The sequence below is a fragment of the Aythya ferina genome (assembly GCF_964211825.1).
Source record: "Aythya ferina genome assembly, chromosome: 13".
In the NCBI taxonomy this organism is placed as follows: Eukaryota; Metazoa; Chordata; class Aves; order Anseriformes; family Anatidae; genus Aythya; species Aythya ferina.
In genome coordinates this window covers 7,448,130-7,464,014 of record NC_140311.1, presented here as the reverse complement: position 1 = coordinate 7,464,014, position 15,885 = coordinate 7,448,130, and the positions used below count along the sequence as shown (strand labels likewise).

Sequence of the window (15,885 nt, the reverse complement as noted above, 5' to 3'; positions counted from 1 at the left end):
ATGAGTGACGTGACACTGAAGACACATATGCAACTCATTGACATTTGACTACAATATCTGAGCTTCCTTCTACAGGAACATATGCTCAAAGAACTATACCATAAATGAGTTCTTCAGATGACTAACAGTATTTCACATCCAACATCACATAATGTCAGGAAGTGTCTCAAAAATCACAGACAACTGTAGCAGCTGAGGAATGCACAACAGGAACTGTACATGCAGTAACGTGCAGCAAGCATATGTTCCCACTTACCTATTTCTGAAGGATTTTCACCCTCAGTACTGCCCATTGGCTGTAGTTTAAACTCCAGAGATCCCACCTTTTCCTCTTAAGTCTCCCCTAAGTCCTTCTCCACAGAGTAATGCCTGCAAGACCTCATCAGAAGGCTCTCCCAGACTCTGTTCTGGAGATGGCACATGGTGTTCTTCCAGTAACAGGGACAGAGGCTGTGCTTACTTGGCACAATGAAAAGGACTAGGAGACTAACTGTTTATCCAGTATGCGGCTCTCCTTAATCTACCACAGTAATTTCTCAGCGTGACACATTCACTGACCACTTCTTCCCTGAGGCAGCATGTTCACTGAAATCCAGACTGAGGCAGCCTTCTAGCTTTGTGAGAACTGGCTTTCAGACAGAGATGTACCAATAGTTGATTTATTCCCACAAGCAAGTTTCTACGCAAGCAATTATAAGAAATATTGAATGCATTGAAAGACCTTTGTATAGTTTAACTATTGACTTTGCAAGCCTCAAGCTAACAGATCTCTCAACAACCTGAAGTCCAGAAGGCAAACAGGATTTCTATTTTTCTTAAGGTTATAGTACAACCAATAATATTGAAAGCTCCTGACTTAAGTCTTCAATAACCAAGCTGAATAAACCAACTATTGCACTAAAATCCACTACCACATAAAACTACTATATAAGTAATCATGTAATCACTATATAAGCCTTATATAAGCCACCTTATAGCATCCTAATCTCCAGTGGTCTGCCTCATGAATGAATTATTTTATCAGTTCTAGTATATGCTGGAGATCTCTTGAATAAGAGTCTCAGTCATGGAGATGCACTCACCTTCTTTGGTCTTCGTGCTAGCTGCTACTGCATCCCTGTCCAAGGCTGGTGAAGCACCTTGCTCTTGTCCCATTCCTTCTGTGCTCTTTTCCTTTGGTTTGCTCTCTGCTTCACTTTTCTTTTTGGTAATGTTTATAACACCTGGTATGAGAGGTGGACGTTGGATGGGTGCTGGTTTAGAGATCGGAGTAGGAGATGGTGGCCTTTGTTTTGATATACTAGGTGAAGGTGGGCGAGTCTTTTGTCTGCTGAAGTAAAGAATATTTTTCAGGGATATCAGCAAAAAAATCAAATACACAACAGAGGACAGTGGTCTAGTTTGTATTATACACCTTGCTTTTAAAATACATACACAAATACTGCTGCCTTCCTCATTAATCTTAAACAGAGGATTCTGAAATACCCTGGGCGCCTGGGCTCCCTACTAAAGGACTAACATCCAAGCAGATCTTTTAGATCAGTTCTGCTTTTACTCCATGTCAAGAATAAACCTTGTGATTCCAGTCTAAGGAATTCCTACCATAATACAGGTAGATTGACTTATTCAGAAGCTTGCATGCTTCCTATTGGTTTCAGTGCAAAGATCATACAAAAAAGGAGGAGTAGTTTGTCTGCACAAAGGAGACAAAGGCTTAAGTAAGTGCTGCATTCCTCAACGTGCAAAAAAATAGAAATCAGACCACAAGTGAAATCCTTGTGTATATCAACACGGTGTAGCATAGGTCATCTGAATTCTAACAGCACAGCTTTCTTTGAGACAGGAAGCGGCCTTCATTTTGTTCTGAGTAAGCTATTTAACCAGTACACATACCTGATTGTAGAAGGTGATGGAGGACGCTTCACCAAATTAGCAGGAGAAGGGGATCTTCTACGGGCAGACACGGATGGTGAGGGAGGGCGTCTTAACCCAGAACCTGGGGATGGTTTTTCCATCTCTGATTTCTAAGAAGATATGTAATAATAAAATAATGTTCACTCTAGGATACATTAAAGACAGGGTAGCTGCTACCACAACAAACATACAACTCCTCAAAAACATGAACTTCACATTTCCTTTATGTTCCAAAATACAGACCCAGTCATTATGTTACCTAAATGAAACTTCAGGAACCATAAGCAGAAAACAGCTTGCCATTAAGATACCAGAGAGACCAAGGATCATAAAATTTCAATTCTATTTCAATACTATGTTTTTGAAGCACGCACTATCAGACATCTCAATAACAAAGCACACACACAAATCCTGAACTGTTCCAAACCCCCAGATTAATACAAACCTAATTCCTGTGGATTTTGAACAAACCTGGGTTGAATCTGGTGAACTTGCATCAGATGAGGGTACAGAGGGCTTCAATCTGTCGATGCTACGACTGCGCACGGGCACTTTAGGAGTTGGGACTGGGGAACTGATGGAACTGGCTGAAGCTGAACGAGGACAGAGGTGAGATTCTATAAAAGTTAGGAATTTGACAAGACAAAACAAGAACCAAGTGCACAGCATAGGAATAGGAGAAAAGAGGGAAAAAGAGAGAAAGAAAGATTGTGTGTGTTAGAAACCATACAGAGAAACATCACAGGAAGTGCACATTGCAATGGGTCATGGACACAGACACCACCACCACACGATTAGTACTTTGGAAGCAACAGCACTAAGAATAAAACCATTCTGAAAGCAGAGTCTGAAGTAGATAAAAATAAAATGCTTTTCCAAACATTGCCTGATTTTGCAATACACCAGTATTACTTTCATTTCAGTCAAGATGCATCTCATCACAAATACTTCAGAACAGTTTTAATGGCTTAGCATGATTCTTTACAAATTCTTCATTCAAATTTTAAGTACATTCCCCCCATACTCATGGAGGAAAATTTCCTTCTGTTCACAATGTACTTACAAAGCAGAATTACTCTAGGAATCTGAGCATTACTTCACAAACATTTCTTGTGAAATAAGCATTTATGCAACAGTATTTTATTCTACTCTGCCTCTCTAACCCCTTTCTTACTATGTATGTGCACCCTTTATCCACGTTAACAAATCAAAGTTAAGTGGTGTAAAATAAACATATAAGAGAGACGAATCAACTGCTAAACTAAAATAGCTTTTCTACCTTAGGCGTCAATCTCTTCACAAATAATAAATTATTGAAAGAAATTATATCTTCTAATTACTACTTTTACTAAAATAATCATAGATGGACAAGCATACATATATGTAAAAATCTACTTCTGAAATAAGACAAGCGATTTTTCTAGAGTATGAATAAATTGTGACAGATGCCAGCACTTAATTTTGTAACTTTATGGAAAATACATTTTATTTTTATATTTGCAGCGTTTGTGGAAGGAGAACTGTATTCTGTTTGTGCTTAGTTTGTGCTAAAGCACAGGTAGTTTTTTACCAAAAAGAAGAAAGTACTTCTAAGTAAAATGATAAGAATGTAAAAGTTATCTTTAATTCAGCAATAGTGAATAAGTCACATGCTGTCAGTAATGGTGAAAAAGATGGTATTTCCCCACATGACATGATCTGAAATATTCATGATAAAATAAAAGTGGCACATAGATAGCTGCGCAAAAACATGACCACTGACTATGAACCAAAAACCTGATTATACAAGGGGAGCAGTGCAGAAATGTTACCATTAACAAGGACCAAGTTAAGTGGCATAAGATTAAAAAAAAAAAAGATGGAAGAATACACTAAAGAAATGAGCAAAACTGGGAATGCAAGTTATGAAGTAAGAGAGGAGAAAGGACTCCACATTGGTTCCACACAAGTATTTACCGGGGCATACTTAACACCAGTAATAAGACATGTGGAATGCAGCTAGGCCTTCCTTGCAACAGAACATGATGTAGAGATTCTTTTGCTAGTACTACACTGAGCCACTGTGTGAGCTTACCAGCTCAGTCTGGAGCAGTGTAAAATTACTTGGGCCAGACAGGGTTTCTCCACTATGTACTCTTTCTGGTATGCTGCTACTCCTCGTCGTTCTGAGTGCAGCCAGCTCAGTGCTCCCTGCATTTATGTTAAGACAACCCCTTTGCCATGTTTCTACAAGAGTTTCTCCCCCTAAAGAAATTTAGGCCTTGAACTTACTTCTTTCAGCCTCCTTTGAAATGATATATATATTTATTCTTCCCTTTTGTTAATTTCCTATCACTGTTCTCTGACCAGTATTTCTCAGATTCATTTGAGTATATACCGAAATGCAGATCTCCAAGTCAGTTAAAAAAAACAAAAAAAAGGAAAAAAACAAAACAAGTATCAGAATTTTGGTTCTCCACAAACCAAGTAAACTGGCACTCTTTAAGTTTTAAAAGCCAGTGTTTTTCTCTGGTTTTACTAAATAAACACGCAACATAGCATATGAATCAGTTGTCACTGACCAAAGAAAATACTGGATAAGTAATATTATACATAACCATACATTAACTGTCTGATCCAGACTGAAACACAGCAGTTAGCAACTATCATGTTAAGTTCTTGCTTGAAGAACGACTGCAAAAAACTTTCACTTTGCTGCCCTCCTGTTACCTGAGGGATCTTGTCCATCAGCCGATAATGTAGCAGCACTTTTACTCCTAGCTAAGGATGCCTGTGTAGGGGCGAGGAGGCGACTGATAACGCTACTGTCCAGAGGACTGACCTGGGAGCGGCGAGCTAAATGATGGGAACAAATCAAAAAGGATCCAACATGAAATCATATAATGAAAAAGACAAGCAGTACAAAGCAAAGGAGGTTTGTGAGCATTGTTGCAAATCATAGCAGTTTTAGAAGAAAAATACAAGTCATGGAGAGAGAAATCCAAACTAATAGCACAGAAAGATTAAACACTGCCATCTCTTATGCTGCACTTGTCCTCGGCTTGCTTAATAGCAATCAATTTAATACACGGAGACAGATGCATACAACAGGGATGAATGCTGAAGTCAGTCAAAATAGGAAAAATTTTGACACAGCTCTTCAGAGCTATACACTCTACATTGCAAGAAAGGTTATTCTGATATAAACAGAAGACTTTCAAGCCAAAGTGAATGGTTATCATCAGGCATCATTTGCACAGACAAATGGACAGCACTCATCAATCTCTCGAACAGGAAAGATTCTGAAAAAGAATAATGTTTTTTCCACTGTTGGCAACAGCTGCTAAAAGGAAAGTTTCAGAATTGTTAAAGGGAAAAAAAGAGTTAGAAAAGTTGCTAGTCTTCTGCTTTAGAAAGAATCCCTAGAAAAAAAAAAAAAAAAGATATTTGTAACCTAGTGGGGAATACACAGAACAAAGGAGATTGAAGTGAAACCAGTTTCCTCCATCATTCACATGCAGAAAGTTTAAATGAGCAGCAGGAGCAGAGAAGTTGCTATTAAACTGAATAGTGAAAGAGAGCTTAGAAAGCAAAAGTAAGATTTAACTAAGAAGTGAAAACATCACTAACATTTTTACTGTATCTTACACTTAATCCTACCAGCTTTCAAATATACCTCTCTCCTGAGCAGAGACTTTCTGCAATCTACTTAGAGCACAACCTAACAGAGTCAAATCCTTCTTACAGCATTTTTTTTTTTCTGCCCCAAGTTAGAAATTTAATCTTTACTATTTACAATTTTATCTTTACCACTGAATAACTAAAAAGCCCTTAAAAAGTCCTGGAGATTTAACAACCAAAGGAAACTAGTGAAGGTAAGCCTATCCAAACTTTACTGTGAATGTTTTTTAAAGGAAATATTCAGCTTTATGAAACAACCACCTGTTTTTTCTTCCTTTTTCACTTTTTCTAGTTCAGGAGAGGAATGGGGTTTACTACTCATTCTATTCAAAGATGTGCTCCTCTTCTTTTCTGTTCCTCCTAGAGACCAAGCGTAAGGAAGATTATTTTTAACAAAGTATTTATATATATATGATTTTCTAAATTGTCATTCTCATGCTTTGCTTTTGCCAAGAAATCAGCTGAAAACACTGATCTAAAAATTATGAACCAGTAGTTTCTTGTAAGTGAAATGGTTTGGCTAGCATTTGTCTATTCTGCCCCTCCAGCCCCCCACCTCCTCCACCCCTTCCACTTTTTAAAGTCTGGTTTTTAGGAAATCACCTAATATCTGGCACTGGAATGTGCATAACAATATTTACGCCACAGTGCATAGACCACACCTACAGCAGTGAACGCATGAGTAAAAACCCAGATAATGAACCTGGGACGTGGTTTAAAGTCAATTTCCAATACCCCGTCTACCGTCTCCCAATTCTCAAAATGAACTTGTTTCTAGCACCTTTCTGTTCCACCTGTGAACCTTTGAGTGCTGACTGCTGAGAATGTACAGGAACTTTGTTATTCAGCCTGTTTAATGAGGCACTTCGCTTTGTGGTACCTGGAAGTGAAAGTGCATGGATTAATTTTGTTGAAAAGCCTAAAAGGTCCCCTCCAACACCAGCCCCACTTCCCTTATATACAGAATTGCAATTAAGTCACTTCCTAGTATAGATCCTTCACAAGCAGGAAAACTGGAATAGGGAAGAATCACTCCATGTATGCATATATCTTATACTCCTGTACACTGCTTATCACAGAGACATAATGCCGATCTTAACAGACCTCGTTTGAGCTACTGACGTCATCTTTGCAGGCCTTTCTGAATAAATAATTTTAAAAAGGCCTCTGCTCACATTCTGAATGAGTAAGAGACAGAAACAAAGTGTACAGCTCAGAATTAACACAGCTGAATAAATACTCCACTGATCCAGAAACAAGTTCCTTTCTCTCATTTATGCATTCTGCTCCTTCACCTTCCCAGACACATACACGCGGCAGAAGCAATCTGGTCAATTTTGTGACCGTATTTTCCTCTACGATTTGCATTTCGTCATCATCCACCAAACAGGCATTTCTTCTTGAACACCAGACCAGGAGCAATTGTTCTAACTTGCTGTGGTGATCTAAATCTGTCAGTAAGTCACCCTCTACATCCAGCTAATCCAAGAAGTCACAAGTCCTATCCAAATTTCTTCCATTTCAAACCACCCGAGATTTTATTCTCCAATGCATACAAAGATTCACAAAGGATTTCACAGTAGACAGTAAGTTTGAAAGCAATCCCAATTAGCTGATAATTACTGACTTCCTTTGTTAGATGCTTAATTTCTACTCTACAGCCCTGTTTCTGACTCATACCCAGGCTGAACCCTGCAGACACATTATACATAAATATCATTTCAGATCACAAGCAGTCTCCAGTGACTCAGACAGACTGCCCCTGCAGCTATGCCAGCATAGATATATTCACCAATTTCCCTACCAAGCAAACAGTGCATGAATACAAGTTTTTCTGCTGCATCACCTTCCAACCTGAACCAGCAAAAATACTGTTAGCCATGTCTATGTTAGAGATTTTTCTAGCACAGCTAATTTGATCAAATGTTGTAAGACTGACAGAACACTTCAGTGTAGACCTAACTGTTCATATTAAACAGCTCTTGGCTTATTAATACTTTTCATTACCTTGGGAAGAAACATTTCTGTTACAGGCAGGCTCCTATGAAACACAGAAGAGATTCCCACAAGGAAGTCTCATGCTAAAACAAGCTGATATGTGCTAATACAAATCTTTACTTTTCTTAACAAGTAGATTAGTACAATTCTTTTTTTTTTTTTCAAATTAAATAATTATTTTATTTTTAATTGAAGAAGGCAGATCATTAGGATTTACAGAATGACCTTGATGTTACATTCTGGAAGGTCTGTTTCACGTTTCCTCAATACAGGTAGTGAACACATATTGGGATGGGGCAGAAGGGAGGAGGAAGTGAGAAGAGTGAAACATTTAAGCCTGTCAGAATTAAAAAAACAGAGATCTATCCCATCCCTCTAGATCTCTGTTAAAACTAGTCAAGTGATGCACATTTTAAATGTGACACACTGTGGCTAGTAACTTTATCAAACCTACATTTGAAATCAAAAATGAGATTGGAAGCAACAGAAATTATAGAGGATCTCAAGAGCACAAACGCACTCAGAAACCCTTCAAAAATAAAATTAAAGGAATAGCTATCTTGTAGTCCACTTGTATTTCTTGACAATCATTAACACGGTAAGATAGACTTCAGAATGCTTGGAAGCAGTGGTGTGTACTAACAGTTTGAGAAATGCATAATTTGTGTATCAGAATCAAAGTTACATGTCTTTATTGGGCTAGAAAATGACAGTGCTACAGTCTATAGCTACAATCATACTAGAACCTCAGGTCAAAACAAAAACAACCTCCTCCCATCCAAAAATCTCCCAGAAGTGTCAAGAGTTTTTTATGCATTCTTTTCTATTTGGTTAAGGCAGAATTCTAAGATTAAAAAGAAAGCGTGTCTATAGAGTACAGGACCTGCACAAAAGAAAGATGCCAAAACTATGTTGATTTTTTCCTCCCCACAGGCAAGCAAATGACTAAAGCTGTCTAACAAAATTTAAACTTTACTTTTGTACTATTTTTAGTTTGCTGAAATTTTAGGATGTGATTTAAGGCATGCAACCCCCTGAAGATGATGGGAAATGATTTATGAACCAATCATTCACCAAGATTTGACTTTAGTAAAATGATTACAGAAATAAACATAATAATAATAAAAAAGACAGTAATCTTTACCGTTACTCTTCTCCTCTAATAGAGATCACATCAACTGGGTCAAAGCCCTGAACAGTCAAGCTGGATTAACAAATTGCATGAAATGCATTTGAGATCAAAATATGAAGTGAATTACACATCAAGGGAGGAAGAGGAGTATCATTTGTCCTCATGTCTCCTCCCCAAATAACAGTTAAGCAGTATACCTGCTACCAGCAGGAACACAAACACTTACTTCTATCAGAAGCATTTAAAAGTGCTGCAGATGATGATAAACGTTTATTCATGACAGCTTCTGTTTGTTTGAGGTTTGCAGTGGAGGTGGACCGCTTGCTGGCTGTGTAAAGAAGTGGTTACTTTAGAATTCATCTTCATACCTGCAGAGGAACCTTTCACATTTTCCTTGGAAACAACTTTAGAAGTATTACATCCTGAAAGCTACCTCAAGTTTTGTTTAATGAGAAACAAAAGTGTTATTGTTGTTGTTTGTTTGTTTTCCTTTGATTGTACTTGATACAATTAATACCAGTTGTAACATGCAGAGGAAAGGCGTTTAGTTTTAGTACAGTAAAGCATAGATTTTAAGCATGTGTATGCAAACAAGTGATTTTTAAACCCTCTGCTCGTAATACATGAAGACAGATGCTACTGAGATTGTGTGTTGTTACTAAACTGGCAAGACAGAGAAAGTAACAACAAAACCTGAATAACAGTAATTTCCTTCTTTGTAACTTCCACTCAGGTATGTCAAAACAGTTATTCATTCACTAGTTAAGAAAAACAAACCAAAATAAATACTTTTGGAAGTATAAAACCAAGTCCTGAAGAAAGTCAAGAAAGCATTCTTATTTCTGATTATTTCTGAAGGGCTGTTTTATTTCAGAAGTTTCCTTTTTTTTTTTTTTTTTCCTAAAAGCTATTCCTTAAGTTCATGTTTCCAACCAGCTTTCCGACTCTTCCGAAACAACTACACCTTGAGACATTAACTAATTCTTCTATATGAGTATACAAACACACAAACACACAAAATCACAACTCACACTGCAAAATTTTAAGTTTACCACAAGCCAGATAAAGACCTGCTTTTTAATTTCAAATAATGTTCTTTCAGGATGAACACTACTCCAAAGCATGAAAGCCCTGAAAAAGCACGGATCTATTGCTATGGAAGCTCAGTAAGTAGAATATGATAATGCATGTAAAGCATTACGGACTAGCATAATAAACACCAAAAGTTCTGTACTTCTAACACAAATAATTGATTGTGCTGGTACATTGGACTGCAAAGATGATTAATACGAACTCATCAGCGCATACGAAACGCCAAAGGAAAAAACAGCACTACTAACCACAGGGGCAACTTCTTTTCCCTTTGGCTAGTGTGCTCTAGCAGCTCCTTACAGCAAGAGCCAGGGCACAAGCGTTCCTATGGACAGCCCTACCTCTACTTTTGATTCATGTACCCAACCCAGACTTCCTAAAGCACCATGAGGAGCTAAGGGTCTCCCTCTCAAAGCAGCAAATGCGAACCCATGTGAAGTGGAACACACCTTCTGAAGCTGAATCTAAAGAAATGGAAAGCTGTTGTCACAGTGAATTAAAAGGAAAGTCTCCATGGGGTAAGAGAAAAGGGAATTTAGTCAATCTAGTTAAGAAACAAAATCTGAGCTTAGATGATACTTTCCTAATGTAACAAAAATGGTATTTTTTGAATGAAGCCTGAGTACTCTGATAACTAAAACAGCCTTGCAAGAGTTCATATACAAAAACCAGGAACTTGTAATTTTTGTATTTGGGTCTTTCCAAAGGGAAACACTCCCATCTAGTGGTTGGTTTGAAAAACAACAAACAAACAACAACAAAAAACCACTCTGTTCCTGCCTTAATTTAAGCACACGTGAGTCAAATGCCTAACATCATGGAGATACTTTATATAAATTTCTCTTTGTTCAAATTAAGACTTCAGTACCTACATGAATTATGAGCTTTAGTCAATCACCTACCGAGACCCAGAGGGCTGAAAAATAAATCTTGCCTTGAGAAAAATTACACTATGCAAAATACCTCTTTTTCAGCAAGTTTACAGGTTCTGAAGGTGGACTGTGCTGTTTAGTAGAGACAAGTGCTGAAATTGCTGCTAGAAGACTAGGAAGAAAAATGTACAGTCTATACACGACTGTTCATATAAAAAAAACAGTTGACACCTTGACTGGAAAAAATCAAATTGGTAAAGCATATCATACAGATATTTGAATTTTCCTATTTACAAAAAAGTTTACTTTGTGCTAATTGCCTAAAATTGTTAGAACTCAATGCTTTTTTGAGCACTACATTTGAAAATATATGATCAGATGGCCTCATATTTTCCCCTACCTCAAGCACAAGATTGCTTCTGAAAACCTCAAAGTTTTGGACAGATCGCTATTAAACAACTTTAGAAGACAAACATGATTTTCTCAAGTAAGTTAGCCTGGTAACATATGTAAATACTTCTGTACTTTGATGGGAAAGCTAAATTATTTGCAACAAGGAACTTGAACTGGAAAAAGCATAGTATAATTCATGAGGTACTAAACATCTGTTTTTTTTAATGGTATGGAAAAAAAATCAGCAACAAAGCCAAAGAAAGAACATGATTACTATGCATCAAGGTTGGCAATGTGGGAAGGAGCTATGGAACATGGTATCTTACAAATATCACTGAGAAAGCAGCTCTCAACCCTAGCTTCCAGCCAAGTTTCACTGAGAGACAGAGGGTACTGGCACACTGCCTATCTGGGGTCACATAAAATTAGGCTAAATAAAATAAAATTATCTGTTTTGTAGCTCCTTCCGAGTTTGTACGGGGACACAGAATCTATTTAGAAAGGGGAAAAGCTTGCAACCCACTTTTTATTCTAATAGCACAAGTCTCCACTTCAAGTGCACCTGAATGTCTACTTTTGCTTAGCAGTCATCACTAAACCTCCCTCATTTATAAGGACTCTGTCATCAGGGATGCTTTACTACACAGCCTTGCCATTTTTCTTGGCAGACCCACACCCTGCATGTTTCATCTTAGCACTGACAGCAATGTCATTAATGCAACATTAGACTCTAGGGTTTTCATCAATTTTTAAATTTCAGACCATCAGCGGGGTATTTGGTGCAGTCTCAATTAATCACATTCTGTACATAATACGGAATGCCTGATGGCTGGTGAAATGTTCAGTTACATGGGGTTTACTTTCCAGAGCATGCTATCTCCATCACCCACCAACACTGCTTTACCAGTCAACATTCCTAAATATTACCACTGGCATATCTGGTTCATGGAAGGACATGACTGATTTCTTATTTTTGTTGCACAGCAACACAAAAGACAAGAAAGTATATACAATAAAGAATATTTGAAATCTGCCCCACAGTGTTTTTCATTTCAAGAAATGGAGATGGAGACTTTAATCCCAAATCTGCCACAGAAATTGATGATGGAAAAATACCCTATAGAAATTTGCTTTAGACATGCTGTCAGAGCAGGTGCATTACTCAGCCACAATGATGTAATGCAGCAGGGCTCATTCCAGACTCTAAAAGTAATTGTTTTCTTTCCACCAATTATATAAATATAAGGTGAAAGGGATCAAATAAAGATTATTTTACTCGAAGGCTGGCTGGATTTATGCATCCTATGTTTTTTGTAGATTTTTAACAACAATTAAGCAATGAGCTCCAGAAAGTTAAGAAGCCAAGGACAATCCTGAAACGGGAATAAATACAACAAGAATGAATCCAATCACGATTTCGTATTATCCAGCCCAGGAAAGACAGAGGTATGTTTGAAATCTCAATCTAAAGACTAACAGAAATTTAAAACAGCGTGCATAAAAGTGTCTTGGTCAAACACTGCATTATTTGTTTATTTCTACAGTCATTTTTTTCAGAATTGGTGCCAAGTTATTCAAATTGGTCTAATGTAGCAGAACATACATGTCCTTCCTGTCGCTACTTCATGAAGCATAAGGTACAGCTTAAGTGTTTATTTTCACATTAGGAACATATTTGTTGGAAGACAGTGTTTATTTGTAACATGCTTCAGCAGTACCGTGATTCTAGTCTTCATGATTAAAGGGACAGACAGGACTCTTTTCCTCACATAAATTAGAAGAGAGCAAAGGCATTACTTTATGTTGGTTATAAAATTTAGCTTTTAAATTAGAGAAGGTAGAAAAGAATTCAGGAGAAAAAAATAATGCTTTCCTAAACGCCCATGACAAATGTGATATCCTACATTCCAAGACATTTGGTAATGTGGAATATGCTATCTGGATTTATCTATATTTGTATATAGATAATACATAGAGATAATATATATAAAAATATTTATATATCTAAGGAACACGTTTAACAGGTAAACGAATACAGTGAAAGTGGCTAATTTTGAAGAAAATTAGGGATTCATGCTGTGCATAGAAAGGGAGAAGTTTAAATAAAATACATATGCTTCTGCTATGTTGCCAGAATAAGGCACAGTAGTTAAATCACGCTCACTCAGACTTTCATTGCATTTTCAAGTCTCATATTGTCAGGATTACAAGACAGCTGTGTTGAATTAGTAATGCTGTGAGCATGCACAGATTTTCAGAATTCAGATTTAGCTGGGTCTCAGCTGAGAGCTGTTGTCTTAAACTACCTACAAGAAATAATTTTACTTATTAAACATATAGACTTCACAAATATATCAGCGATCCAAAACATTCCTATGAATGGCTCACTCTGCACACTGGCAAATACCAGAACTACAATCAAAATACATTAAATACATAGAATTACATTTAGACAATAAGACATCTAGTTTTGCAAAGCCCTACGTGGAAAAAGAATCAAACTGCACATAGGAGCCATCCCCTTTTACAAAAAAATTAGCAAAAATCGTTTGCTTTTACAAGTATTTTCAATTGCTCATTAAAAAAAATAGAAAAAGAAACCACAAAACAAAAAATAAACCAACCCCACACTTTTTGCAAAGTAGGAGACAATGAAAGGGTTCAAAATGTCCATTTTTGAAAAAAAGCTGACTACCAAGTTAATTTATTTTCAAATACAATTCTCTAAGAATTTCTCTTCTCCTCTTCCCATGCTGTATCTAATCATCTTTAAAAACCTAAACGCACATATCCTTTTCCTCAAAATTCCCTCAGGATGCCACAACCAAAGCTGTAGTTTAATTAGCTGGGAGGGATAGTTAAAAACATAGAGGACTGCTTTCCACTTAGGGATCACGTTTGTTGCATAGCTGGCCAAGATCCAGGAGAAGATCTATATGGAGATGTTTTTTCTTAGTTTTAGAGAAACAAGAACTCAAGTTTAAATGATTAGTAGTGAGTGTAGAACAAAAGAAAAAGAAAATTTTAGAAATCAATACCACCAGTTCCAACTTCATCTGTGGTCTGTTGCTCTGTGGAAGAAGAAGGTTTTTAAGTTACAAGGTCAAATAATAAACAATGTTAAGTCAAGCAAAAAAAATGGGGACTATCATGATTATTTCTATCATAAGCTCTTTTAAACATGCTTTAAACAAACACTTAAAAACTAACACTCAAGCTGGCAAAAAAAGACACTACTAAAACAAAAGTCGAAATACACCCAGTACAATTCCAACAATTCAGAAGATAAGCTGAATTGAAGAGTTTTTGGCTTTACTTTATTGCTGGACAATAACTAATTTAAAGTTACTTATTGGCAGGGGCCTTCCAGCTGGGCAGTACATGAAAAGACCTCTCCCAGTGCTCCATTTCAGGACAAGTACAGACAGGAATCTTTCCCCCCAAACCTACCTGTGGATCCTGTTATAAGATCCCACATAGGAAAGGATGCCCAGGTCTCTATGAATAGCACTACACCTGCCAGTGTTCCTGCATATTAGCCATGCTAGAAAAGGTGTTACTTACCTGTTTTGCTCTCTGAATCTGGTGTTACAGACCCTCCCCAGGACCATCTCTTTTGTCGTGTTTCCAGTCGCTGACTCCGTTCCAAGGTACGATGCATAGCTGCTTCATATCGCTCCTATTATTAAACAACACCACTATGAAGGTATGTAACTATAAAGCACAGCTATGCTAGAAGGCAAAATACAGATAGTTTTTTTTTTTTTTTTTCCCCAGCAAGATTTAAAATGTTTTTTTTTGTTGCAAAAACTGTCACACAAAAATGTTAATGACAATTAATAGTTTTGAAATTGTAAACATGATTAGACTGAGTGACAGCACAGGTAATCTATTTTACTCTTTACTTAAAATAGCCATCAAGTTTCCTATTCAGTAAACAGTACTACTTATTTTCTAAATAGGGATGAAGCCCAAACTGAGCAAAAATAATTGCTTATTCTTTACACTATTTATATTCTCAAGTTATTTCTAAGAGGTGCTTGAAATTCTCCATTATAAAATACCAAGTTTAACTATAAGGTTGTTTGTATTGTCAAAGAACTATATGAACACTGATCCAAGTATTAACAGATACTGACATCAATAGATACACAATGAAACCAGACATAGCAAGATATGAAAGCAAAAAATCTGCAAAAAAGATTAATCAGCTCTAGACTAGAGCGATCGCTGCTGACAGGATGAGGAGTACCGAACAAAGCTTTCTTCTGTATCCAGGACTAAGAACTGCTAATGTGGGAACTTCATCTATTGTGCACAAAGACAAAATGTAATCATGCTAGACCATTTCTTCTCCACAATCAGCCAGGTTTCTATCCACGTGTCAACAACAGATTTCTTTTCTGGAACAGTCAGATCCCAAGCGATCTCTTGATGCAGTATTTACTGCCGATACATTAGAGTAAGATGCCAAGGGGACTTATTATCCAAATGTTCCTCCCTCCTGAGGACGTAAGACTTTCACTTTCTTTCAACACCATTTCACAATACAAACTGACACAGTCACAGTGTAAAACAGACAAAGTAAACTTGGAAGGAAGGAGGAAAGGAAGGAAGGAAGGAAAGCAACATTCCATATACCGACAAAGATAAAATAAAAAGTTTTTTTTTTTTTTGAAATATAAAGCTCAGTTGTTGCCCCTCACCCCTTGTTAAACAAAGCTGAATTAGAGTTTACCTAACATGCCGAAGCATCTAGTCTTTATGTAATCTGTAGATGAGAAGGTATTTGCAGTGTGGTAATTCTTGAAAGTCATAGTTAAA

The 15,885-nt window shown here is 37.0% G+C and overlaps 1 protein-coding gene across 10 annotated transcripts in view; it reads right to left on the bottom strand.

Moving 5' to 3' along the window:
* The window catches only part of MAP7D3 (MAP7 domain containing 3), a 47,328-nt gene that overhangs the window by 13,733 nt on the left and 17,710 nt on the right, over positions 1-15,885 (bottom strand). For 2 of the 10 annotated variants that reach the window (XM_084534277.1, XM_084534274.1), the window contains exons 5-13: positions 14,626-14,740; positions 14,100-14,132; positions 8,931-9,032; positions 6,356-6,454; positions 5,836-5,934; positions 4,624-4,749; positions 2,386-2,531; positions 1,894-2,024; positions 1,083-1,330 (exon numbers count right to left, since the gene is read on the bottom strand). In XM_084534277.1, coding sequence (XP_084390403.1) covers positions 1,083-1,330; positions 1,894-2,024; positions 2,386-2,531; positions 4,624-4,749; positions 5,836-5,934; positions 6,356-6,454; positions 8,931-9,032; positions 14,100-14,132; positions 14,626-14,740 — 1,099 coding nt within the window. The remainder of the gene's footprint in view (positions 1-1,082; positions 1,331-1,893; positions 2,025-2,385; positions 2,532-4,623; positions 4,750-5,835; positions 5,935-6,355; positions 6,455-8,930; positions 9,033-14,099; positions 14,133-14,625; positions 14,741-15,885) is intronic. The other 8 variants (XM_084534279.1, XM_084534278.1, XM_084534276.1 and 5 more) reach the window with 7 other exon arrangements.